Source organism: Musa acuminata, chromosome BXJ2-4 (assembly GCF_036884655.1).
Source record: "Musa acuminata AAA Group cultivar baxijiao chromosome BXJ2-4, Cavendish_Baxijiao_AAA, whole genome shotgun sequence".
NCBI lineage: Eukaryota > Viridiplantae > Streptophyta > Magnoliopsida > Zingiberales > Musaceae > Musa > Musa acuminata.
In genome coordinates, this window is record NC_088341.1 from 27,435,556 (window position 1) to 27,461,149 (window position 25,594).

A 25,594-nucleotide genomic window follows, 5' to 3' on the forward strand; every position below is an offset into this window, starting at 1 on the left:
AATTGTTCTCACAGCGGAGAAAATCGTGTACGTCCTTGATATAGTGATGCCTACGCCCGAAGAAGGGGCAAGCGAGGATGAGATCGCTCGCTACGTGAAGTACATTGATGACTCCACTCTTGCTCAGTGTTATATGTTGGGCTCTATGACTCCAGAGTTACAGAGACAACATGAAAAGATGGATGCCAGATCCATTCTCCTACATGTCCGCAAATTGTTTGAGGAACAGGGAAGGACTCAACGATATGAGATATCCAAGAGCCTTTTCCGCGCTAGGATGACTGAGGGGACACCGGTTCAGAACCATGTCCTAAAGATGATTGAGTGGATAGAGAAACTCACAGGTCTAGGAATGGTCCTAGAGGATAACTTGTGTGTGGACATTGTGCTTCAGTCCCTACCAGATTCCTTTTCACAGTTCATAATGAATTTTAATATGAACAAGCTTGAGGTGACTCTCCCAGAGCTCCTCAATATGTTGAGGGAGGCAGAGAGTACTATTAAGAAAGAGAAGCCAGTTCTCTACACTGGTGAGACCAGAAAGAAAAGGAAAGCAGAAAGGTCCCTTAAGAAGGGAAAGGGCAAGGGCAAACAAGGTAAAGCAAAGGTTGCTAAGAAAGACCCAGCAAAGGACAAAGGCCAGTGCTTCCACTGTGGTAAAGATGGGCACTGGAAGAGAAACTACAAAGAGTACCTTGCAGAAAGGGCGAAACAAAAGCTTGATGAAGCTTTAGGTACATTCATGATCAGTTTCCATTTGTCAGACTCTTATGATAACACATGGGTATTGGATACCGGTAGTGCTTATCATATATGCAATTCGTTGCAGGTTCTGGCAAAGCCTAGGAGACTAGAGAGAGGCGAGATGGACCTCAAGATGGGTAATGGAGCAAAAGTTGCTGTATTAGCTGTTGGCGAGGTCGCCTTACATCTGCCTAGTGGAGCTTTTATTGCATTAGATGCATGTTATTTTGTTCCTTCTATTATCAAAAACATTATCTCCATTTCATGTTTAACAGTTAGTAGATATAAATTTGTTTTTGAGAACAATGGTTGTTCAATATTATTAGATGATAAGATCATCACGAAAGGAACATTGCATAATGGTTTATTTATGTTAGACACTACTCCACATATCATTAATGTAAATGTGTCTAAGAGGAAACGAGATGAAGTGAACAGTGCATACCTGTGGCATTGTAGGCTAGGTCACATCCATGAAAGAAGGATTCAAAAGTTACTAAATGATGGATATCTAGATCCATTCGACTATGTGTCTTATGCAACTTGTGAGCCTTGCATTCGTGGAAAATTGACCAACTCTCTATTTAGTGGAATTTAGTGGAACTGGAAAGAGAGCCACTGAGTTGTTGGAACTCATACATAGTGTGATGTATGTGGACCCATGTCAACTCATGCCATTGGAGGTTACTCCTACTTCATTACATTTACTGATGATTTCTCAAGGTATGAATATGTGTACTTAATGAAGTACAAGTCCGAGGCTTTTGAGAAATTCAGAGAGTATAAGAATGAGGTGGAGAACCAGACTGGAAAGAGTATCAAAACTCTTCGATCAGATCGAGGAGGTGAGTATTTAAGTACAGAGTTTACTCAGTTCCTCAAGGACCATGGGATATTATCCCAATGGACACCTCCTTACACACCTCAGCTCAATGGTGTCTCTGAAAGGAGAAATCGTACGTTATTAGATATGGTACGGTCCATGATGAGTTTCGCTGACCTACCCATCTCATTCTGGGGATATGCCTTAGAAACCGCAGCTTACCTTCTGAACAGAGTTCCAACTAAGTCGGTAGTGTCTACACCATATGAGATATGGAAAGGGAAGAAGTCTGATCTTAAGGTTGTTAAGATTTGGGGCTGCCCAGCCCACGTTAAAAGACACAACCTCGATAAGTTAGAATCAAGGACAGAGTGATGCATATTTGTGGGATACCCTAAGGAAACTTGTGGGTATTACTTCTATCATCTCGAGGACCAAAAGGTCTTTGTAGCTAAGAGAGCAGTGTTCCTTGAGAAGGAACACATTCTTGGCGGAGACAGTGGGAGAATGATAGAGTTGAGCGAAGTTAGAGAACCAAGCTCAAGCACCACTCTACAGCCCGAGTCTGTTCAGGTACCTAATACACAAGTTTTAACTTTACGCAGGTCTGATAGAGTATCTCATCCTCCTGAGAGATATGTGGGACATATTAGAGGAGAGGATGCTGAGGATATTGATCCTCAAACCTACGAGGAGGCTATTATGAGTATAGACTCCGGGAAGTGGCAAGAAGCCATGAATTCTGAGATGGATTCTATGTACTCCAATAAGGTTTGGAACCTAGTTGATGTGCCCGAAGGTATTATACCCATCGGTTGCAAATGGATCTTTAAGAAAAAGATCGGAGTAGATGGAAAGGTAGAGACCTATAAAGCAAGGCTAGTGGCTAAAGGGTATCGTCAAAGACAAGGTGTTGACTACGACGAAACCTTCTCACCCGTAGCAATGCTAAAATCCATCAGAATTCTATTGGCTATTGCAGCACACTATGATTATGAGATCTGGCAGATGGATGTGAAAACCGCATTCCTCAATGGGAACCTCGAGGAGGAGGTGTATATGATGCAACCTGAGGGATTCGTGTCCAAGAACTGCCCAGATAAGGTGTGTAGGTTGCTTAGATCCATTTATGGACTAAAGCAAGATTCCCGAAGTTGGAACATAAGATTTGATGAATCAATCAGATCTTATGACTTCGTTAAGAACGAAGATGAGCCTTGTGTGTACAGGAAGGTAAGTGGGAGCGCTATCACCTTTTTTGGTGTTATATGTGGATGACATCCTCATCATTGGGAATGACGTAGGAATGCTATCCATAGTAAAGACTTGGTTATCTAGACACTTCTCCATAAAGGACTTAGGGGAAGCATCATATATCTTGGGGACTAGAATCTATAGAGATAGATCCAAAAGGATGCTTGGCTTGTCCCAGTCCAAGTACATAGAAACCATTGTCAAAAGGTTTAGCATGGAAAATTCCAAAGGGCAAACATGAATATGATACCTTATGCCTCAGCAATAGGGTCTATCATGTATGTCATGCTATGTACTAGGCCTGATATAGCGCATGCTCTGAGTGTCACGAGCAGGTATCAGGCGGATCCAGGCTTGGAGCATTGGAAAGCAGTAAAGTGTATCCTTAAGTACTTGAGAAGGACGAAGGATCTTTTACTAGTATATGGAGGTAATAGCCTTAAGGTTGAAGGCTTCACTGACTCAAGTTTTCAGTCTAATGTCGATGATAGCAAGTCGAATTCAGGGTATGTGTACACCTTGAATGGAGGAGCAGTGTGCTGGAAGAGTTCCAAGCAAGATACCACTACTGACTCGACCACAGAGGCGGAGTACATTGCTGCATTAGATGCAGCAAAGGAGGGAGTCTGGATGAAGAAGTTCATCACAGATTTGGGAGTCGATATAGATAGCGACAAGTCGACTTCCTTATATTGCGACAACTATGGGGTGATTACTCAAATAAGGGGACCCGGGTCTCATCAGAAGTGTTCTGAGGAGGTTCCAGCTTATAAGAGAGATCGTAACCCGAGGAGATGTAGCAATGGAAAGAGTTCCATCCGAAAATAACATTCCAGATCCACTGACAAAGCCGTTGTCTCAGATTGTATATGAGCGTCACAGGAGTATGATGGGGATCAGACACATAGGTGAATGGCTTTAGGTCAAGTGGGAGATTGCTAGTCATAGGTGCCTAGCAAGCCAATCACGTGAGTGATGGCACGTATGACTTGAAACAGAATCTTTTTGCTTATTATATTTTGGCGTATATTACTTTATAACTATTGCATAAATGCATATATATATTGTGATGTCCTTGGATTTGTGTAATGGGAATCGGATCGTGATGAGATCACGATAATGAGATCGATTCACCTTTAAACACATATCTTAAATAATCCCGGTCATAGGTTACTCGAGAGGGACATCGTGATAACCGGATAGACTGGTGTGCTGTATACCCGTCCATATGATGGATGCAGCTGGTCTCATAGCTGCTCGTGTAGGGACACTAGGGATATAGTACAGGTGCTCATTGGAGAATGAGTTCACTGATTGATCCGCTTACGGAATGCTGGATGGTTGATGATGCCTTATTGTCAGACAGCGATTCCGTAGTCCTAGTGGTGTATCTGGTCCTTAGACTTGAGACACCAAAGATGTCCTGTATGAGTGCTCCACTTTTTTATACCAGACTTATAGGTTTGGCTGTCCCCAGATCTAGTACAACTGGTTATTGAGAGTGGTAGTCGACCATACGAGGGCTATTGAGTGTCGATAGAGGATCATCCACTCTCGGCGTCATGAGAGGAATATCCTATGTGTTTTTGCTCAGACAAATCCCTGGCCAGGGTCATTCGGGTTGAGAGAGAAAGAGTTCTCCGGGAGAATCCGATTAGAGCGAGACTCGAGTAAAAACCGTATGGGTCTGACAACACCATGCTCGATATACGGTCTCTGGGATATTAGATGGATGAGGGACTATAGGTACATGGTAACTGAGGACAGACAGGTCCAATGGATTGGATTCCCCTGTATCGTTTGGGGACTACGACGTAGTGGCCTAGTACGTCCGTAGTCGATGAGTCGAGTGAATTATTACAGAGATAATAATTCACTGAGTTAGAAGGAGTTCTGACAAGTATGACTCACGGCCAGCTCGATATTGGGCCTAGAGGGTCACACACATATGGTAGGCATTGCGATGAGTAGAGGTTCGGATATGAGATATCCGACGGAGCCCTTGTCTTATTGGATGTAGATCCAATACCCACTAGGGAAGGACCCATTAGGGTTTGACACGGGATCTCTATAAATAGGAGGGATTCACAGCCTCATAGGCTAGAGTTTTTGCTTGCCTTTCCTATTCTCCTCTCTCTCTCCACCTCAGAGTAGGCCTAGAGATTTGAGGAGCGTCGTCGCAACCCTGCTGTGTGGATCACCGCTAGAGAGGAGGACGCTTGACCTCCTTCACCCTCTCCTAAGGATCTGCAAGGAAACAGGGATATACGATCTCCCTAGGTAACACAATCTCTATACGCAGTTTTGTGTTTTGCGGATTTTTGCGCACCAATCTTCGCACGACGACGAACATCTTTTTGGGAATCGGGGATTTTGTTTTTCTTGTTCTTCCGCTGCGCATATGATGTCGCCCCCCAATGATTTCCCAACAATACATAGCATGACATACATGATAGACCCTATCGTTGAGGCATAAGGTATCCTATCCATATTCGCGCTTTCTTCAGGAGTCTTTGGGGATATACTCCTAGAAAGTGATATCTCATGTTTCATCGGTATGAGACATCTCTTGGAATTTTCCATGCCAAACCTTTTGACAATGGTATCTATGTACCTAGATTGGGACAAGCCAAACATCATCTTGGATCTATCTATATAGATCTGAATCCCCAAGATATATGATGCTTCCCCTAAGTCCTTCACGGAGAAGTGTCTGAATAACCAAGCCTTTCTTGTAGATAGCATTTCCTACATCATTCCTAATGATCAGGATGTCATCTACATATAACACTAAGAAGGTGATAGTGCTCCCACTTATCTTCTTGTACACACAAGGCATATCTTCATTCTTAATGAAGTCATAAAATCTAATTGTCTCATCAAATCTTATATTCCAACTTTGGGAAGTTGCTTTAGTCCATAAATGAACCTAAGCAACCTACACACCTTATCTGGGCAGTCCTTGGACACGAATCTCTCAAGCTGTATCATATACACCTCTTCCTCGAGGTTGCCATTGATGAACGTAGTTTTCACGTCCATTTGCCAGATCTCATAATCATAGTGTACTGTAATAACCAATAGAATTCAGATGAATTTTAGCATGACAACGGGTGAGAAAGTTTCGTCATAGTCAACACATTGCCTTTGACGATACCCTTTATCCACTAGCCTTGCTTTATAGGTCTCTACGTTTCTATCTACTTTAATATTCTTCTTGAAGATCCACTTGCAACCGATGGGTACAATACCCTTGGGTGCATCAACTAGGTTCCAAACCTTGTTGGAGTACATGGAATCCATATCAGAATTCATGGCTTCTTGTCACTTCTCGGAGTTTATACTCGTAATAACCTCCTCGTAGGTTTGAGGATCAATATCGTTAATATCTTCTCCTCTAATATGTCCCACATATCTCTTAGGAGGATGAGATACTCTACCAGATCTACGTAAAGTCAAAACTTGTGTGTTAGGTGCCTGAACAGACTCGATCTGTGGAGTGATGTTTAAGCTAGGTTCTCCAACCTCACTCAACTCTATCAAGCTCTCATTGTCTTCGCCAAGAATGTGTTCCTTCTCAAGGAATATCGCTCTCTTAGCTATAAAGGCCTTTTGGTCCTCGGGATGATATAAATAATACCCATAAGTTTCCTTAGGGTATCCCATGTACTTGCACCGCTCCATCCTCGATTCAAATTTATCAGGATTGTATCTTTTAACGTGGGCAGGACAGCTCTAAATCTTAACAACCTTAAGATCGGTGGTGTAGACACTACCGATTTAGTTGGAACTCTGCCCAGAAGATAAGTTACGATCTCTAGGGTATATCCCTAGAATGAGATGGGTAAATCAGCGAAACTTATCATGGGCTGCACAATGTCTAACAATGTACGATTCCTACTTTTAGATACACGATTGAGCTGAGGTGTATAAGGAGGTGTCCATTGAGATAGAATCGCATGGTCCTTGAGGAACTGTGTGAACTCTGTACTTAAGTACTTACCTTCTCGATCTGATCGAAGAGTCTTGATACTCTTTCCAGTCTGGTTCTCCACTTCATTCTTATACTCTCTGAATTTCTCAAAGACCTCAGACTTGTACTTGATCAAGTACATATGTTCATACCTTGAGAAATCATCAGTAAAAGTAATAAAGTCGTAGTAACCACCTATGACATGAGTTGACATGGGTTCACATACATCACTATGTATGAGTTATAATAGCTCGGTAGCTCTCTCTCCAGTTCCACTAAAAGGAGAGTTGGTTAGTTTTCCACGAAGGCAAGACTCGCAAGTTGCAGATAATTCATAGTCGAATGGATCTAGATATCCAACCTTTAGCAACTTTTGGATCCTTCCCTCATGGATGTGACCTAGCCTACAATGCCACAAGTATGCACTGTTCACCTCATCTCATTTCCTCTTGGACACATTTACATTCATGATATGTTGAGTAGTGTCTAGTGTAAACAAACCATTATGCAATATTCCTCTCATGATGTTCTCATCATCTAATAATATTGAATAACTATTGTTCTAAAAAATTAATTTATATCCACTAACTATCAAACATAAAATGAAAATAATATTTTTGATAATAGAAGGAATAAAATAGAATGCATCTAATGCAATAATAGCTCTATCAGGTAGATGTGGGGTGACCTCGCCACAACAATCACTACAATAACTTTTGTTCCATTGCCTATTTTGAGGTCCATCTCGCCTCTCGCCAATCTCCTAGGTTCTGCCAGAACCTGCAATGAATTACAGATGTGATAAGCACTACCGGTATCCAATACCTATGTGTTATCATAAGATTCTAACAAATGAAGACTAATCATGAATGTTAAAAAGCTTTTGTTTTGCCCTCTCTGCAAGGTACTCTTTGCAGTTCCTCTTCCAATGCCCATCTTTGCCGTAGTGGAAGCATTGACCTTTGTCCTTTGCTGGGTCTTTCTTAGTAACCTTTGCTTTACTCGGTCTGCCCTTGCTCTTGCACTTCTTAAGGGACTTTTCTGCTTTCCTTTTCTTTCTAGTCTCACCAATATAGAGAACTGGCTTCTCTTTCTTGATAGTGCTCTCTGCCTCCCTCAACATATTGAGGAGCTCAGGGAGAGTTACCTCAAGCTTGTTCATATTAAAATTCATTATAAATTATGAAAAAGAATCTGGTAGGGACTGAAGCACAAGATCCACACACAAGTTATCTATCCTCTAGGACCATTCCTAGACCTGTGAGTTTCTCTATCTACTCAATCATCTTTATGACATGATTCTGAACCGGTGTCCCTTTACTCATCCTAGTGCGGAAGAGGCTCTTGGATATCTCATATCGTTGAGCCCTTCCTTGTTCCTCAAACAATTTACGGATATGTAGGAGAATATATCTGACATCCATCTTTTCATATTGTCTCTATAACTCAGAGTTATGGAACCCAACATGTAACACTGAGCAAGAGTGGAGTCATTTATATACTTCACGTAGCGAGCGATCTCATCCTCGCTTATCCCTTCCTCAGGCATATCATCACTGTATCAAGGATATACATGATTTTCTCTACCGTGAGAATAATTCTCAAGTTGCGAAGGTAATCTATATAATTCAGACTAGTGAGGCAATTGACATTAAGTATGCCACGCAAAGGATTTGAAAGCGATATTTTCTGAAAATAAAGATGGAAATAAATAACATATAGATTTTACAAAATAAATAATCAAGATATAGATTTCTATCTTAATCTGCTCCCACTATTTTACTAGCGAGTCACGCGACACCCTTAGCACGTGAAACGAAAGTCTCCGGTAGACTTTTAGTGGGGATCGGGATCCAATCAGCATCTTAGTGTAATCTCGAGTGACTCGACCAATCACGCTAAACCCGAAAAGGTAGGCAACTCTTACTGATCACAACTTCCTATGATTCCCATCATGTTCAGCCTTCGAACCACCATGGTCTCGAGGGACTCGACCAACCATGATATTCGGTTAAGTCACCACCATCATTACAAGATGAGTTTGATTCGATGATATGCCCTCGAGAGACTCGACCAGGCATACCATATCCTTAGGTCACCGGTGACATCTCTATGTCGTAAGCAAGATAGCGAATCACGATGCAGGTGAGCCTCGAGGGACTTGACGAACTCAACCTACATCGAGAATCGATCCCTACTTATAACGATAGAAGGCCACGTGGGTCAATCTAATTGCCTCACATTTACCGACTTAATATTATCGGGAGAGGAGATTTTGATTTGGTCTCCTAATTATGACACGTTACACACATACATATTTAATACATATCTACATCGCATGCAACATATATACATATTTAGTAGGTGTATAAGCAATCACACATCACATGAGCAATCACACTAGGTAATCATGGACCACAATCTAATGTGTTCAGGCCTGAGCCAATGGGCCTAATCACTCACATCAAGATCTATATGTGCAACAGTGTATCTCTATGCCTTGTGATTGTCCATCTCGCCTTCGTCGATTCTATCAGCATCTTGACACATCTCCATGCATTGCGATCGTCCGTCTCGTGGGTCCCGCTATCACTTCCACGCTCTTGTTGTGCCTCCTTGTGTGATTACAATTTAATTATATGTACGCAGATCTGACAATAAATAAAAAATAAAATGGAGACTCGCAAGCCCCAATAATAATAATAAGTACACACACATCACACAGTCCAAAAGTCATCCGTCCACATCATACATCACATGTACACATAATCATAGGACTACTAGATAATAATAATAATTAATTAAATATTTTATTTAATTAATATTTTTTGAAATCAAGGATATATAGAGAATTTTTTGAATTATGAGAGGTATTTTGATAATTTAGATAAAGAATAAAATTTGAAATTTTAAATTTTCAAGGGCAAAACTATCTTTTTGAATTATGAGGGGTATGCAGTATCTCGTGGGGTATCAAACTTTCTGTTTGATGTAACATCTGTATGAACAATAGGTGTTGGAAAACAGAGAAAAAAAAAAGATAAGTGGACTAATAAATTCATTGCTGCAAGCAAGCAAAGTAAAACAATAGGATTGACCTAAGCATAATGAAGTACAAAGTAATAATTGCGCCTAAGAAAAAGAACTGTACAAACAGTTGGGACAAACAGTGCACATCTACAATTAAGAAAAATAATCGTATAAACAGTACACATCTACACAGCTGGGTACAAACAGTTCACATCTACTACCGAGAGACAAAAAAATACGCTGATGAAAACTTAAAAGCTTCCTTTCCAGATCCGTTGGGAAGGCATATTTAAAAAAAGAAAAGAAATAATGCTATGTTGAAGTCCTACAATATATGGAAGGATTATTGTTTTACATTATTGTTGGTGCCCTTATGGAAAGGCCACAGATTAACCAAGCGTTCAAAGACTCCTGCACTCTTGGAGAAATAACCTGAAAAGGCCTGGGGAGTTGCGGGGGGTGGGAAGTCCTCTGCGGGCATTGCAAATGGGTGGATCATTTTCTCAAACTGGTCGAGTGTCAGGTAGGACCCTGCATCCTGCAGCCTCTCAGGTCCCATTATGGGGAGAGTGTGCTCTTGATGAAGCAACGCGGCATCCCCATCATGACTCTGCATTATAGAAGAGGGGAACTTCAATGAGTTAGCAATTTTTTCATACATGAGAAGCTCAACTACATCCTTGAATAATTAGTATTGCTTCCTGGATACACCAAAGGAGATTAGCAGATTACCTCTAGAGGGCTTAGATCTGCACCTCGACTGAATGTCATCTCCATCCGAAACCGTTTTGGATCTTCTAATGCCACCTGAGATTGAATGATCATAATTAATGCAAAAATATCACATTGATAATCGTACACACGCTCTGAGATTCAATGAAGCATGTCATGGGCATTAAGGATGAATGAATATACACACACTTCTGTAAAGTTATTCTGCCATCCCGACTGACATATTGAAAAGTGATGACTGGAGTCCACCTGGGTGAATATAGATCCTTCTATAAATACCTGAGAATTGTATAAGTTTCATATATTTTTACAGGGAGGTTAACCAGTTGGCTGACTGGCAATTTTTGGCCATCACAGGCATGACTTGGCTCAAACACTGCATTAGTTAAAATTTTGGACTTTCGCCCTCATATATTCTTTGTATGCGGCATTTTGCTAGAAAACCTTTTTCATAAAATCATCCTAAGAACAAATACATAATCCTAATAGTAACAGATTCTAATCAATATTAGACTTTCTAACAGCTCTGTGTGATAAAGAGTTTAAACAAATGCTGATATTTCATGGGATATCCATTATCTTGTTCCAATTGCTATGGATGCCAGACTCGGAAGTAGAACCAAGAGACATGTTGCCATGTCTGTTATCTGCCAGGAGTTCCAAGAAAAGTCTTAATACACTCAAAATACCTACTGTTGAACTCAACACAAGGAGTAACAGACATCAGAATGAAAGTTCCTACTGCATAAATATTGAGCTTTTAGTTTTGCCTATATAAAAGTTTATTATGTAGAAAATTCCAGAAAGTAAAATGTAGCATGTGCTAAAGTCATTACTTTGGTAGCATCTATTGATTCCTGTCAATAAAATTAAATCAAATAGGATTTCATCCTATACCTTTACTAATGTTTCCAAGGTCTACAGGTGATTTATTCGAAGAATAAAACAAAAAAAGGATTCAAGTACTTGTTTTGTACTCCACCAAATAACAAAGGTCATCAGTTTTGCTAATCTTTAATTTTTAAGCCTTATCAACAGATTCTGAAGGACCTATGACATCTCAAACTAGAAGAACCCAACATGAGAAAAAAAGGACACAAGAAATCCCAATGCGTTAATCTTCATGGAAAGGCTATCCTATTCCATTAAATCAAGTAGGTACACAAAAGCATATCAATTTTGACAAAGAACTTATATACCTCAGTATTCTCAAACATTCTCAGGACTATGTAACTCATGTAGTCAAGTTCCTTAGTTTTGAATACACGCTCTAGCGCGCTAGTGCAAACAAGGCTATCCTCTCCTTGAAGGGTCTCATCCAGATTGCAATAGCGAAGTACATTCATTAGAGAATGTATATGAGATTCCTGTCATAAAATTAATGTAATAGTTAGATGACATATATGACATCCAAGGTGACAATGGATGACCATGAATAAAAACAGAGCACACACCAGGAATACCTGAACTAAGTTGTCTAATGTCTACCACTTCACTGATATTGAGATTTCTTAAACATTATAAATATCAAAAAGCAAAATGGTAATCTCATGGCAACATTGCAGTACCGATTTGTTTTTGATATTACAATACTGATACAGAACTCAAATATAAGCAAGTCCTTGTATGGTACAACTAGGTCAAGAAGCTAAAAGGTGCAATGACTGGTATATGACATCAGTAGTACAGTACAATTAAATCTGACAAGGTTAGGTTAAAACTTGAAATAGAAAAGGGGGAAAAAAAGATCACAGTTGCCAAGGTGCTAACCCATGACAACAGGCACATATACAAGGGCCTGCCAACATGATATTGCAAAACTAGGTCACAACTATTTGGAGTCAGTTACATGAAGTTTTTTATGCCTTTTTAATCCAGATTTATTTCCAAAAGTTCAATCCAATTTCAGTCCATTCTAGACCTTATTGGTGGATTTGCCAGAAATTAGCCAGAAACATCCAATGGACAGGAATGAGATTTTGATGAATTGGAAAACAAAAAAAATATTAAAAAATGGTGAAGTGTTTGACTTCCCATATTCATTTCTTTTACGTTAGTGTGTTCCATATATCATCAACTAAAAAAAAAAAATCTGTACATGGTAGATCATCATCTTTACTGCAGAATGATAAAAAGATTTCAACTCAGTATTCTAATCCATTATTTAACATAAAGAATAAACAAAAACCTTTGTAACTCATTTTATTAAGATAATGAGAATGCACAAAAAAAAAGAGAAGTAAAAAATAGTAAACAAAGTAAAACTTTAGTTTGCTTCTTGGGAATAGAGCCCATTAAAAAGAAATAAGATCAAGAAAAAAAAATTCATTTGCTTCTTGGGATTGTTGATCCACCTGGAGAACTACCACTAGGTAGTCCTAGGAAGCTCCTCAGCATCAGGATTGATATCAATGATTTAACATTGGTTAGAAAGTTGGAGAGCCAAGGCCTAATAAAAAGCCAAAGTTGACTCCTCCCAAACTGTTATCCAAAGGCAGTACACAAAGGTAACTCCTTTCCCCAACCAACGTGGGAATAAATGTGATCCAATCAGTATAATAATACAAAGGTGACATACCAATTACCAACTTGTATTGCCCAATACCATATAATATAATGCAAAATAACATTACCTAGACCTAACTGCCTATGTCCTTTGATGAGTTTAGAAAATGTCTATCATCATGGTAGCTCTAACCCTCTACTCCTAGCACTGTAGTAGAACCCTAGATCCAATACAAGGGCATACCTAGTGCACAAGGTTCTTGCCAAGTCTAAGGAGGATCAATATATGCAGCCTTACCTTTAAATATTTAAAGAAACTATTTTCATGATTGCCATCGTCTCCCAAGTGGCAAGGAAACAACCTTATCATTGTACCAAAGCCCACCCTCAGAACCCTAGATCCAAGCTAACCAAAATTTCTTTGTCCAAAGTGAAGTAATACCCTAGTTCTTATGATATTAAAATATTTATACACTGAGAAGAGCGAACTTGAGTCTCTAGAGCCAAAAAAGAGAAAAAGAGGAAAAAGAGGTGCAGCTAGTGCATGAGAAAGGTCAATGCACACAACTTTACCATTGTAAGTTGTGACTTAAACCGTTGCCATTATGAGGTGCATGAGGTTTTTGTGACTCAATCCTCTAGTCATCCAGGTTGCAAAGGAGCAGTCTTACAATAGTAGCTCACCCTTTATTAGCACCACAGAACGAGAAGAATTAATCAGTCTGAAGCTAGCAGTCAATAGAGACCTCACCTTGGTGAAACCTGTGTTGGCAATGACTCTTAACTACCATAAACTAAATTAGATATTGAACAAATTAAAATGGATGATGCACAAGCTAATATTAACTTGACACAGTCCAAGAAAATATTAGCATATATAACTGAAGTAAATTGGAAAACGGCATGTACCCACCGATGTGAAATAAAGTCTTGTACGAACATGTCGTTCAGGTGTTTTCACATTGGCATACCTGAAATGGAATGGAAAATTGAGAATGCTAAAATAATTCAAAAGATACTATGATACTGAAAAGAGTTTATGATAGAAACTTTGGATCTAAGCGATATTTGGTCTCTCTATCATCATCATCATCTTGGTCTAGTGACTTTTCACTTGTTGTGCTTGATCTTCTTGGATCTTCATTCTTGTTCAGAGACCTAACTTGGTATTCTGTCTCCTCCTTCCTTGTCTTGGCAAACGTTGATGTTGGTGGCTCCTGACTGCCTTTTAGTTCCGCAACACTAATTGCTTCTTCTCGAGTATTACGCAGATCAATTAAGATTTTACCCAACAAACGACGAGCAATCTGAACTAAGAAAATATTAGGTAATCACACATATAAGAATTTGTAGCATTTGAAGGAAATGGCACAGCAAACCAGATTTTTCAAACTAGCAGAATTCATCTATAACATGCATATGCTGGTCAGGATTTTGCTAAACAGTGATTGCTTCCTCTGCGATGTATCTTTTTAAAAGTTTTGATTTTTGTATTTATTTTGTTCTCGAATCACCAGGCCAGATAGCTCGCTGTCACCTCAAAATAAAAAGAAAAATCATGCTGATCCATGTAAGTTGACCAGCAACAATTAGACCCAAAGCAATACCACCATGAATTGTGCCGGTGAATTATCAATGCCACTCTTGCAAATCCACTTTGATAAGGATAAGCACTTATTTTCCCTTTCTTTCCCTCAATAAAAGTGTGCCTTGGCACGTGGCCAGGAATATTGTTCACATAGATTTCCTAGCAGATTATACATTGCTTCAACAAAGTTACTCTTTCTATCAAAACTTGATATCTTTCTAGTCTTCATTTTAATGTTTGCTACAAGTTATTACCGATTTGCATGTACAGGAATATAATGTCCTTTCTTTTTCTTACCATCTAATTGTTGATTGTTTCCAACATGTGAAGCTGCTTTCATCAGCAGGCTTTTTTTGGTGAATAGAGAAATAGAAAAAGAGCAAAAAAGGACTTTCAAAAAGTAACTAGCAGACTTAGCAGAATTGCTTTGACACAAGGAGTAACTCCTAGGAATGAAGGTATTGCACCTTTGTATGCGCACGTGGACAATGGATTGATACCATCAAAAGAATAAATGTGGGCTCATACTATTCACACATAATGTGAGAAAAGGACTCATTCATGAGCCACGGGAAGTTCGTCGCTCCACTTCTGACTTCATATGGTTCAATTGACTGGGAACAACGGTAACTTCTTTCCTTCAGCTCTATCTCCCCATCTGTGAAACCTTCATCTATGATCTTAAGTACAACTCCTTTCTCTCATTTTATAGATACCAAGTACAAAAAATTGAAAACTACAAAATTAGAGAAAGATTACAGTTCTATTAAAGCAAATCAATCAGCTACTCTTTCCTTCTCCAAAAAAGATTAGCTTTCACATTCAGTTTGAAGAAGAATGTTCCTTTCTAATGATACATTGGATAGAATTTAAACCTCTCAAAATCAACTCTATATCTAAGATTTAATAGTATTCCAACAGCTTAAGCTAGATTACTGCTGTCGTTAATCATGTTTATAATTTATACTGGTAGGAAAATAGTTATAATTGATACTTAGGTTAAAGTACAGATAGGATGGAATTTGTGGCATTATCATTCATATCAATTTCTAATCAGCTTCTAATGTAGGGTTGGTAGACAGAAGCAGAGGGAGTGTTAGAACCCTTGCAGATTCTAAACTTGGGGTTGATCTCTTTAGGGGATCGGCCTCCTTGAAACTCTATAGGGGTTCCTCCCTCCAAGTTGCTGCTCAAAGGCTGTAGAAAAGATTCATCTATTGCTAAAGAAAAGAGAAGGAATACATGACTATTTATAGGGCTTCTAAACCCTAACTCCTAATAGGACTCCTACTTAAGACTCTTACTTCTAACCAACTCCTAATAGGACTCCTACTTAAGACTCCTATTCCCTTACAACTCCTAATTCTTCTCTAAGAAAAAAAACTCCTACATGAATGTCCCTCTCAATTAGGACTCTCCTAGCTAGAGTCCTAACAGACCCGCCCTCTTTAAATCAGCCTTATCCTCAAGGCTGAGATTCCATGAACTCAAGGAACCGGGTCTTCAGCTCCTCATATGGTTCCTATGTGGCGTCTTCAAGTGGTAGATTATTCTAATGCACTAGTACTTCGGTAGAGGGATGTCGGCGACGCATCACGATCCTGCGATCGAGGATGGCTTGTGGTTGGGCTTGAATAACTCCATCCTCAGTTGTGTTGGGCAGTTGGATCTGGGGTGACTCATGTTCTCCCAACTTGGGCTTTAGGCATGATACGTGGAAGATAGGGTGAATTTTGGCATCCTCAGGTAATTTAAGTCTGTACGCCACGGCTCCAATACGCTCTGTGATCTGATAGGGCCCATAAAAACGTGGGGATAGCTTCATGGAGGCTCGAGTGTTGATAGAGAGTTGCTTGTATGGTTGTAGGAGAAGATAAACCCAATCTCCCACTGAAAATTCTCTTTCACTTCGTCGTGTGTCGGTTTACTGCTTTATTCTGGCTTGAGCGGTAGAGAGATTATCTTTTAACAGTTGTAAGAGTTTGTCCCTATCAATCAATTCTTGGTCAACCTGATCTACCTTGGCCGAGCCAATTACATACTTTGGAATCACAGGGGCTGGTCGACCATACAATACTTCATAAGGGGCACATTTTGTAGATGAATGATATGTAGTATTATACCACCGTTCGGCCCAGGGAAGCCATTTCGCCTACTCATTTGGTCGGTCGCTAGCAAAACACTGGAGGTACGTCTCTAAGCACCTATTTACCACCTCTGTTTGGCCGTCAGTTTGTGGATGATACGCTGTGCTCATCTTGAGTTTGGTGCCTTGTAACTGAAATAACTCGGTCCAAAATTTACTAGTGAAGATCCTGTCACGATCACTTACGATGGACCTTGGCATCCCATGCAGTTTAACAATATTTTCTATGAAAATCTGAGCAATACTAGCAGCAGTGTAGGGATTTCTCACAGCACAAAAATGAGCATATTTCGTAAGTCGATCAACCACCACGAGAATCGTGCTTTTACCTTTGGAAGATGGCAGCCCTTCAATAAAGTCCATGGAGATGTCAGTCCACACTGAGTCTGGTATGGGTAGTGGTTGTAGCTTCCCTGGATTTGTCACAGTTTCACCCTTATGCTATTGACATACATCACATTGTGCCACATATTCAGCAATAATTTTTTTCATCCCTCTCCAATAAAAATTTTGCTTCACTCTTTTGTAGGTTCTTAGGAATCTAGAGTGCCCTGCTGAAGGTGAGGATCTTTACGATCTTTCATATTCAGCATCTCCTTTACGATCTTTTCAATTTCATCTTTCTGGAGGTGAGGATATCGGTACGGTCGAGTGTTCGCTGGTGGCTTGCCCAGAAGGATTGGAATTCGATGGTCATGTTGCCGAGAAGGAGGAAGACCGCGCGGTTCAGCAAATATGTCGACAAATTCAGTAAACAATTGGGCAAGATTTTGATCTTCAATTTCTATTTTCTTCTCTTCTGGTTGTGGCTGGAGATACATCAAAAAGCCACCATTTACCTTGTGCAAAACTTTCTCCATTCGTTGGGTCGAAATAGTGGTAACGTTGCTTCCGCGCTTCCCGCGTAGGATGATCTGTTTGCCCTTACAGTAGAATTTCATAATTAATTTAGAAAAGTTCCAAGAGACATCACCTAGTGTAGTCAGCCATTCTATGCCAAGCACTGCCTCATAGTCATCGATTGGTAGGAGGAAGAAATCGGTGATAATTTCTTGGTCTTGCAGTAATAGTTTCACCTGCGGGCATCTTTGGTCGCACTTTAGGATTCTGCCGTCGGCAACCTTTACATCGAACTTGCTGCAACCTTCAATATGCAGTGTCATCCGAGCAGCAACCTTACTATTCAGGAAGTTATTAGTGCTACCCGTGTCGATAAGAACAGTGATCGACTGTTGTTTGAGAATGCCTCCAACTTTCATCGTTTGCGGATTTGAGTAGCCGGCTAGTGCGTGTACCGTAATGTCGGTCGGCTGTGGCTCTTCTTCCATATCTTCTTCTTCATGTTCAAGGCTCTCTTCTAGATGTTCAATGACCTCTTCTTCTACTGGTTCAATCATAAGAAGTCTACCTTTTTTACAGCGATGCTCGCGGCTCCACGGCTCGTCGCAATGCCAACATAACCCCTTCGCAGATCGCTCCCGAAGTTCTTCTCTTGTTAACCTTTTCGGTGCAGGGACTCGGTTGATAGTAGGGGGGGTTGAGGGCTTTAGTATTGTAGGTCGTGGAGTGATCCTAGTCCTTCGGGCTTCATGGTTCAATCGCTCCTCTTGAAGTCGTGCGAAAGAGATGGCTGCCATAAGCGTGTATGGTTGTCGCGCCTTAACTTCTCCCCGGATCTCCGGCTTTAAGCCCTCAATAAAGGTCCCCAATAGTTGTTTTTCAGACCAATCACGAGTTTGATTAGATAACCTTTCAAACCTGGTTTGGTACTCCTGAATGGTGGAGGTTTGACGGATCTTTGCTAGTTGTCCGTCAATATTCTCGTAATAAGTTGGTCCGAAGCGGATCAGTAGTCCTTCTTTGAATTGTCGCCATGAAAGGACTCCATAAGTGTGTTCAAACTAGTCAAACCATTGTATGGCATCCCCTTCAAGATGTATAGCTGTAATTTCCACCATGGATGCATCCGCAGTTTTATGGTACCGAAAATATCGCTGCGCGCTCGAGATTCAACCAATTGGGTCTCCTTCTTCCCATCTAGGGAAGTCCACTCTCATGCGTGAATAGTTGGGGTCGGTCATAGAGCCTCCCCTCTCTTGGAAGTCATCTCTTTGGGCATGATGTGATTGGTTAGAGCTCTCTCCTTGATGTGATTTCTTCGGGCTTGGTGGTTGGCCCAAACTAAATTCGATAAGGAGAGTCCGAATCTTATCCTCCATTCGTGCCTCAAAGGCTTCTAATTTAGCATTGATTGCCTCCTCAGATGCCATAGTATATGACTCCAAATCTGTGATGTTAAGATCTCTCTTTTGTTGATGGGTTAAAGGCATGTATAGGTTTGATAGAAATCAGTGAAAATTTACTGCAGAATTGTGTTGTCTTGTAAGAGCAGAATTATCATCGAAGAAACAGCGGTTTCTCGATGAAATCTCCACAAACAATTTGAGAGATTTGAGGAGGGAATTGACAGCAAAATCTCAGTTTATATGACAGCAAGGATGTCCAATTTAATCAAGAAAATTTCGGCAGTAACAGCAAGAGAATTGGTGTAAGTTGCGATAGCAGAATTCTCGTCGAAAAATTTCAGCAACTTACGATGAAAATTTGCAGCAATAAAGGAACGAAATTTTTTTTTTTTTGGATTTTCGAATAGGGATAACTAAATTGCAGCAGTAGTAAGGTAGGAAACCAGAACCTGTTACAATTCACGGGGAGATCAAAGGATGATCTGCGGTGGTGGAGATGACGGTGGAATTTGGCGACGATCTTTTAAGCAATTGTGGGAATTGCTTTGGGCGGTTGTGGAGGGTTGATGGATGGCTATGGAAGGGCAGCGAGATGCCAAGAATGCTGCTTTGATACCAGGTGTTAGAACCCTTGCAGATTCTAAACTTGGGGTTAATCTCTTTAGGGGATCGGCCTCCTTGGAACTCTATAGGGGTTCCTCCCTCCAAGTTGCTACTCAAAGGCTGCAGAAAAGATTCATCTATTGCTTAAGAAAAGAGAAGGAATACATGGCTATTTATAGGGCTTCTAAACCCTAACTCCTAATAGGACTCCTACTTAAGACTCTTACTTCTAACCAACTCCTAATAGGACTCCTACTCAAAACTCCTATTCCCTTACAACTCCTAATTCTTCTCTAAGAAAAAAAAACTCCTACATGAATGTCCCTCTCAATTAGGACTCTCCTAGCTAGAGTCTTAACAGAATGTCCCTCTCAATTAGGACTCTCCTAGCTAGAGTCTTAACAAAATGTCCCTCTCAATTAGGACTCTCATAGCTAGAGTCCTAACAGGGAGGTACACAACTTTGGCCCATTTAGGATGAATCTCGTAGAATGATAATCCAACTGTTTTTTTAACCAGATGAAATTTTGCACATCTAGAAAGAAATCTGACTTGCTTGACCTTGTGTGTAATGATTCCAAATCATTTATTATTATAATGATCAAGTGATATTTCCATCAAGAAGAAACTTTCTTACAGATGAAATCTTTAATCAATTTCAAGGTTTATCTCCTTCCTTTTTTAGAATCTTCAATTAAATATATGATTATCTCCTTCCTTTTATGTGACTTTCTTGTTCTTTTCCACAATCTTGATAACCAATATAGGAATTGTAGTAGATTTTGCCATATGACAACTTATGAAATTTACAAAAAAACACCCTAACCTAATTACAATGATCCAAAAGAAAAATAGATAAAGAATGGTTCCACATCATATGTACTAGTCCACTAAAATTCTAATAGGCATAGTTATAAAAACCAAATGGACCGATGTGTATCCTTTCATATTTATCAGTTCAACTAAGAACCAATACTGGCACACAGTTTGGTACCATTCAATATTAGTTTTATCATCTTTTTAGTGATACTTGTGGTATAGTCTGCAGACTCTGCACGATATACTAGTAAATTACTGATCCAACAAATTGTCAGAATTGTATCAGACCAATATTAAAACCCTTGTCCACAAAGGGTACTAATACCAGTTTCTGGACACTGATCATCCAAACCATGAATATGAAACAAATTTCTGTTATGATATACCTACTTTATTATTTTGTTATTTCATTCTTTACAAAATTATAGTCATTGAGAAAAAACTAAAGGATCAGTAGTTCCATGGCTATGAAGATTAAGCACAAAATAGTTCCTTGCAGAAACATTACTCGTACGAGTAAATTGTCCATTATAATTTAAAATAGCCAAGAGCACACTGTGCTCTAGTATGTGAAGCACTTTCTACATCATGATTAATTGACATCTCATGGACTTCATTAGTAATTTTTTTCCAATATGATATTCTTTGCATTACCTCTATTGGTATTCAAAGAATATCATATTGGAAAACATCCAAAAAGGTTCAGTTTATCATAGGATAAACTAATCTAAAAAAGACGCTTCAAAATCATGCTTTCACAGTTCTGGTATTTCTTTCAAATAGAGTTGTTGAATACCAATAGAATTATGTAAAACTTAAGAAGCAACATTAACACAAGAATGTCTTTACTGAAGAACTGAGAGGAATATACCTTTGAGCCAATTTTCAATTTTTGACTTGGATTTATCCCATACTCATTAGGGATAACACCATCTGCAAGCAACTGTAAAGAAAATATTTAAACGACAACTTTGTACATTGTAGGATATAGCAAGGCATATAGCAAGAATGGTCATCAAAGCAACTAATAAATGTTGCATTCTTTTTTAAAATGAATATCAAATGCATTTAAACATTATATAAACAAGCTTTATGGATATTTCATGTACACCATAGCGTCGCTTATGCCAAAATGGCATGACATGCAAACCATTCTGTTCTGAAGGTAGACGTGGATGATGCTAGCAACACTTACGTCGAAAATGCATCATCAGATTTGAGAGTCAACTAGCAACTTTTTTTGTTTGTCTATATGATTTACCGATATCATAAACAATAACATACCTCTTGATCGACATCTTTTGAGGCTCAACTCAATTCTCAGAATTGAACTTGTAGAATGGTTCTACAGTAGCAGGGGAGGGTTGAAAGAGAGTGAGTGAGAGTAACAGTGGGAGAGAGGAGGCAACCAAGAGGCACTTAAATAAGCCCAAATAGGCAGCCAACGTCAATTGGAAGCTTGTAACAGTCAAATTTCGACCGCTACCAACCAGTACCACCCAGTACGCTTTATATTGGGTTGATTTCAGCCAAAATGACCAGGTCCATGAACCAGGAAGCAGTAGGACAAGTAAATACTGGTCTTACTGCACCAATTCAGTTGAAATTACATTCCTTTGTTCTAACCTTTACCATGTCACCCCATCCTAGGTTCAAAGTTATATTAATCAGAAGCTAATCTAATCAATATAGTCGAGCACTCTCAAAACCAAGATGACCCATTGTTAACAGCCATATCAATTGTTACTTTGCTACCTATATTAAACAGTATCATCTAAACCTCTTTTACTTGATTCCTTGACCTTCCCTTAATCAATCTTTTATATTTTAAGCTTCAATTTTCTCCACTTTGATCTTGGTAAGGGACACCATTACATCTCATTCTTGGCTTTCAATGCATCAAGCTCCTGCCTTGCTTCCACTCATTAATGCCTGTTCTTAATTGCTTCCTTGGTGATGTTATATTGCCATTTTAGCAAGATGCATTGTCATAGTCGATGCTAGTGCTAACATGGACCAGAGGTTGCTAAATGGACAGCTTAGGTGATTCACCCACTTACTCTTACATTGACTGATATATCATCAATATGCATAAGACAAATAACCCAGAAAGCAGGGCATCTTTTCGTCTTGATTTTTTTTATAGATATTCTAATAGTTCTCATTCGTTTTGCATTTGATGAGCTTGGACCAGATGTTGCTAAATGGACAACTCAGGTGATTCACCCACTTCCTCTTATTTTGACTGAAATTACATCAGTATTCATAAGATAAAATAACCCAGGAAGCAGCACATCTTTTTGTCCCTACTTTTATTATGGCCATTCTAATAGTTCTCCCTTGTTATTCATGACAGTTCATAACCATTTCATATATGTTCCCTCCCCTCCCGTAATGAAGCCTTCGTGGCCAATGATTCTAGTGGCAATCTGACCCATGAGCAACAAGTGGACCATACCATACAGCTTGGTATTAGTGCTTGTTTTTAAACAAAATAACGAGCTATTCAGTGCAGTCTAGGAAATGTTCTTAGCCTTCTATTATAACCCATCTAATTGAGTTTATTGATTCAGTCCAAACTTCCCTGATTTAAAGAACCAAAACGGGGAAGAATCCTTGAGGGCAAACCATTCACTCCTTTTCATCTAAGAAATGATGAAAAACTAAGTACTCTTTCCTTTTTAAGGCTTGACATATTTGCATTTCATGATTCTAAACTTAATCCTTCAACTTCGTATTTTGTTTTCTTTTGCCAAAATAAGGTGAAACTTATTATGAAACCTAATATTAACAGTGGAAATGACAAACTAAACTATTTGGTTTGTCTTGACATGATAGTTGGTCTCAAATGGAATGATTTGTTCAATTTTAATTAAAGGGAGCATGAGGGTTCATTTCATCCAATTGAGTTGTCATGGAAAGTGAAGCAGACAAGGGGTTAATATTAATTTTGAGCTTTATAGCACTCCACATTCAATTGCACTTGCTGCCAAAGGAGGCGGGACAAGAAAAGCATATATAATTTAAGAGGAGAGAAAAGTGGAATGCATGTAAGCTTTTCCCTCTCTCCTGGCACAAAATCAGGTTTTGTTTGTTTGCGAGTGCTTTTGACATTTCATGCTATTCTAAGACTTTGCATGAAACATAACATAGTATCTGCTGTCACAATGACCGGTCATTGGATGGTACCAGGATGTTGACAATTGTATTAAGCCTAATTGGCACTCAGCTATTGCTTATTGACCAATATGTTGAATAATGTGGACCATTTCAATTTATTTCTCATTTTTAAAAAATATTTTGGGGGTCTTTTGCAAATGTCACAAGTTGTCATGTGGTAACATATTTTATAATCCTACATTAGTTATCCAAATTGCCCAAAGAGAAGAAAAATGAAAACCAAATGAGGAAAGGAAAAGAGGAAAACCTTAGTCCTGATTGGAGATTCCAAGGAAAAATGGAGATAAACCTCATGTATATACATGTATTTCATCATAGATCGTCCCCTAAAAGGAAATTCTTTTCTTATTATAGTAGTTTTCATTTTTCTGACATTTGGTATATGATGAACATGTATATAGGGAGCGCAACTGGGTGGCCAACTAGTTGGTCAATCATGCTAGGATTCTCAAATCCTCTTACTGTTTCTTGCTTATCTGGTCGAACATCCAGGTGTCCTTTTGTATTAGACTTCTTTAGTTTAAATTGAATTTTACTTTCAGCAATAAAGAAAGTTAAAGAAAGTTTTTTTCTTTACTTCTTTAACTTGGGGCTCTATAACAAGGGATTGCAACCTGGAGGATCATAGAATGATTAAATGAATGAACAAGCTCCCATAATCACGGTTTGAATTGCATGATGCCACAATTTAATCTGCTATGATTCCATTGTTCACATACAACACACAAAGGCGTGAAGCCTTCATTCCTATGAATTTAATCTTGAGTCAAAATGAGTGAAATAGTTATCTTTTTTTAATATTATTCTATCTAAATTTTTAGTTCTCTATTTCACAATCAAATACTATAAAACGACAATTTTTTAGCCACCCATCCTTCCGTTCTACATCATATCTAATATCAAGGCATTTGTCCTATATCAATGTTCATTTGCAGCATATATAAAACTTCATTAATTCCTAAACCTAATCTCCCATTTCATTCATTTGGTTATCAATCGCTATTAGGCTCATACTTCCTGCCTGCCTCAAAAGCCTCACATCTATGGATGTCTGAATCAGAGGTGGCAGGGTCCCTACATGCCTCAAAGGCTTACACTCACAGAAGGTGGCATTTTTAGGAATCATGTCCATCAGAATTCCTCCTTCCTACATTATTGGACCTCAATGATAGGTTGCAACATCCTTAGGATGCTGAGCACCCTCTCTCCATACATTGAGCTTGGCGACGTGAGATTCCCAGCCACCTCATGCACCAATTTCTTTGATAAAACCATTATTTCCTTATCCTCTCCCTTCATTGCACAATCCTCTGTAATTGGTTGCATCACCAGCTACTGGACAACAACCACCTACTGTTTCACTCCCACTTGGATTAGATTAGAACTCCAAATTTCAACTGGATAATATATGGATTGGTATTTTAATCCGAACAATCTGATTTGACAGTTCAATTGGCAGTCGGATTATTCAGATCAAGGGCAGACCAGTGCTGATCTGATCCGGGTCAGATTCATTTATAGCCTAACATGTGTATCGCCAAAACAAAAGAAAATTGTAATAAGTTTATGACAAACGCTATGTGGAACATTAGCTTTTCTTTTAGGTATATCCCCATGAACACATCTAATTTGACATTAACTCCACCATGGCTCATGTAGAATATGAATGTATACGTATGCACAATGGCATTATGTGCAACATAAATTTATTTAATCAAAGTATTTGATGCAGAAGAACATATATGTCACCTGAGCGACTTTGAAGAGCTCAGCCAAACCTTCAAGATTAAGATGTGCATTATGAAGGAGATCATATCTGTCATGGTATAGAACTCACACATCAATAATGCCAAGAAAAAAGTGAACCTCAAATTCAATTTTCCTAATAAATGTTGATTATAAGATGTATAATTATAAGCACTACCTAAGGACATAACCAAGAAGCTTATTA

General features: G+C 39.1%; 1 protein-coding gene across 10 annotated transcripts in view; it reads right to left on the reverse strand.

Annotated features, from left to right (window-relative positions):
* Positions 1–9,951: 9,951 nt before the first annotated feature.
* LOC103981915 (inositol hexakisphosphate and diphosphoinositol-pentakisphosphate kinase VIP2) overlaps positions 9,952–25,594 on the reverse strand; it is a 98,139-nt gene continuing 82,496 nt past the window's right edge. For all 10 annotated transcript variants that reach the window (XM_009398674.3, XM_065104370.1, XM_009398675.3 and 7 more), the window contains 7 exons: positions 25,393–25,459; positions 21,335–21,406; positions 14,112–14,368; positions 13,975–14,032; positions 11,756–11,923; positions 10,557–10,631; positions 9,952–10,434 (listed from right to left, as the gene is read on the reverse strand). In XM_009398674.3, coding sequence (XP_009396949.2) covers positions 10,168–10,434; positions 10,557–10,631; positions 11,756–11,923; positions 13,975–14,032; positions 14,112–14,368; positions 21,335–21,406; positions 25,393–25,459 — 964 coding nt within the window. In that variant the 3' untranslated portion in view covers positions 9,952–10,167. The remainder of the gene's footprint in view (positions 10,435–10,556; positions 10,632–11,755; positions 11,924–13,974; positions 14,033–14,111; positions 14,369–21,334; positions 21,407–25,392; positions 25,460–25,594) is intronic.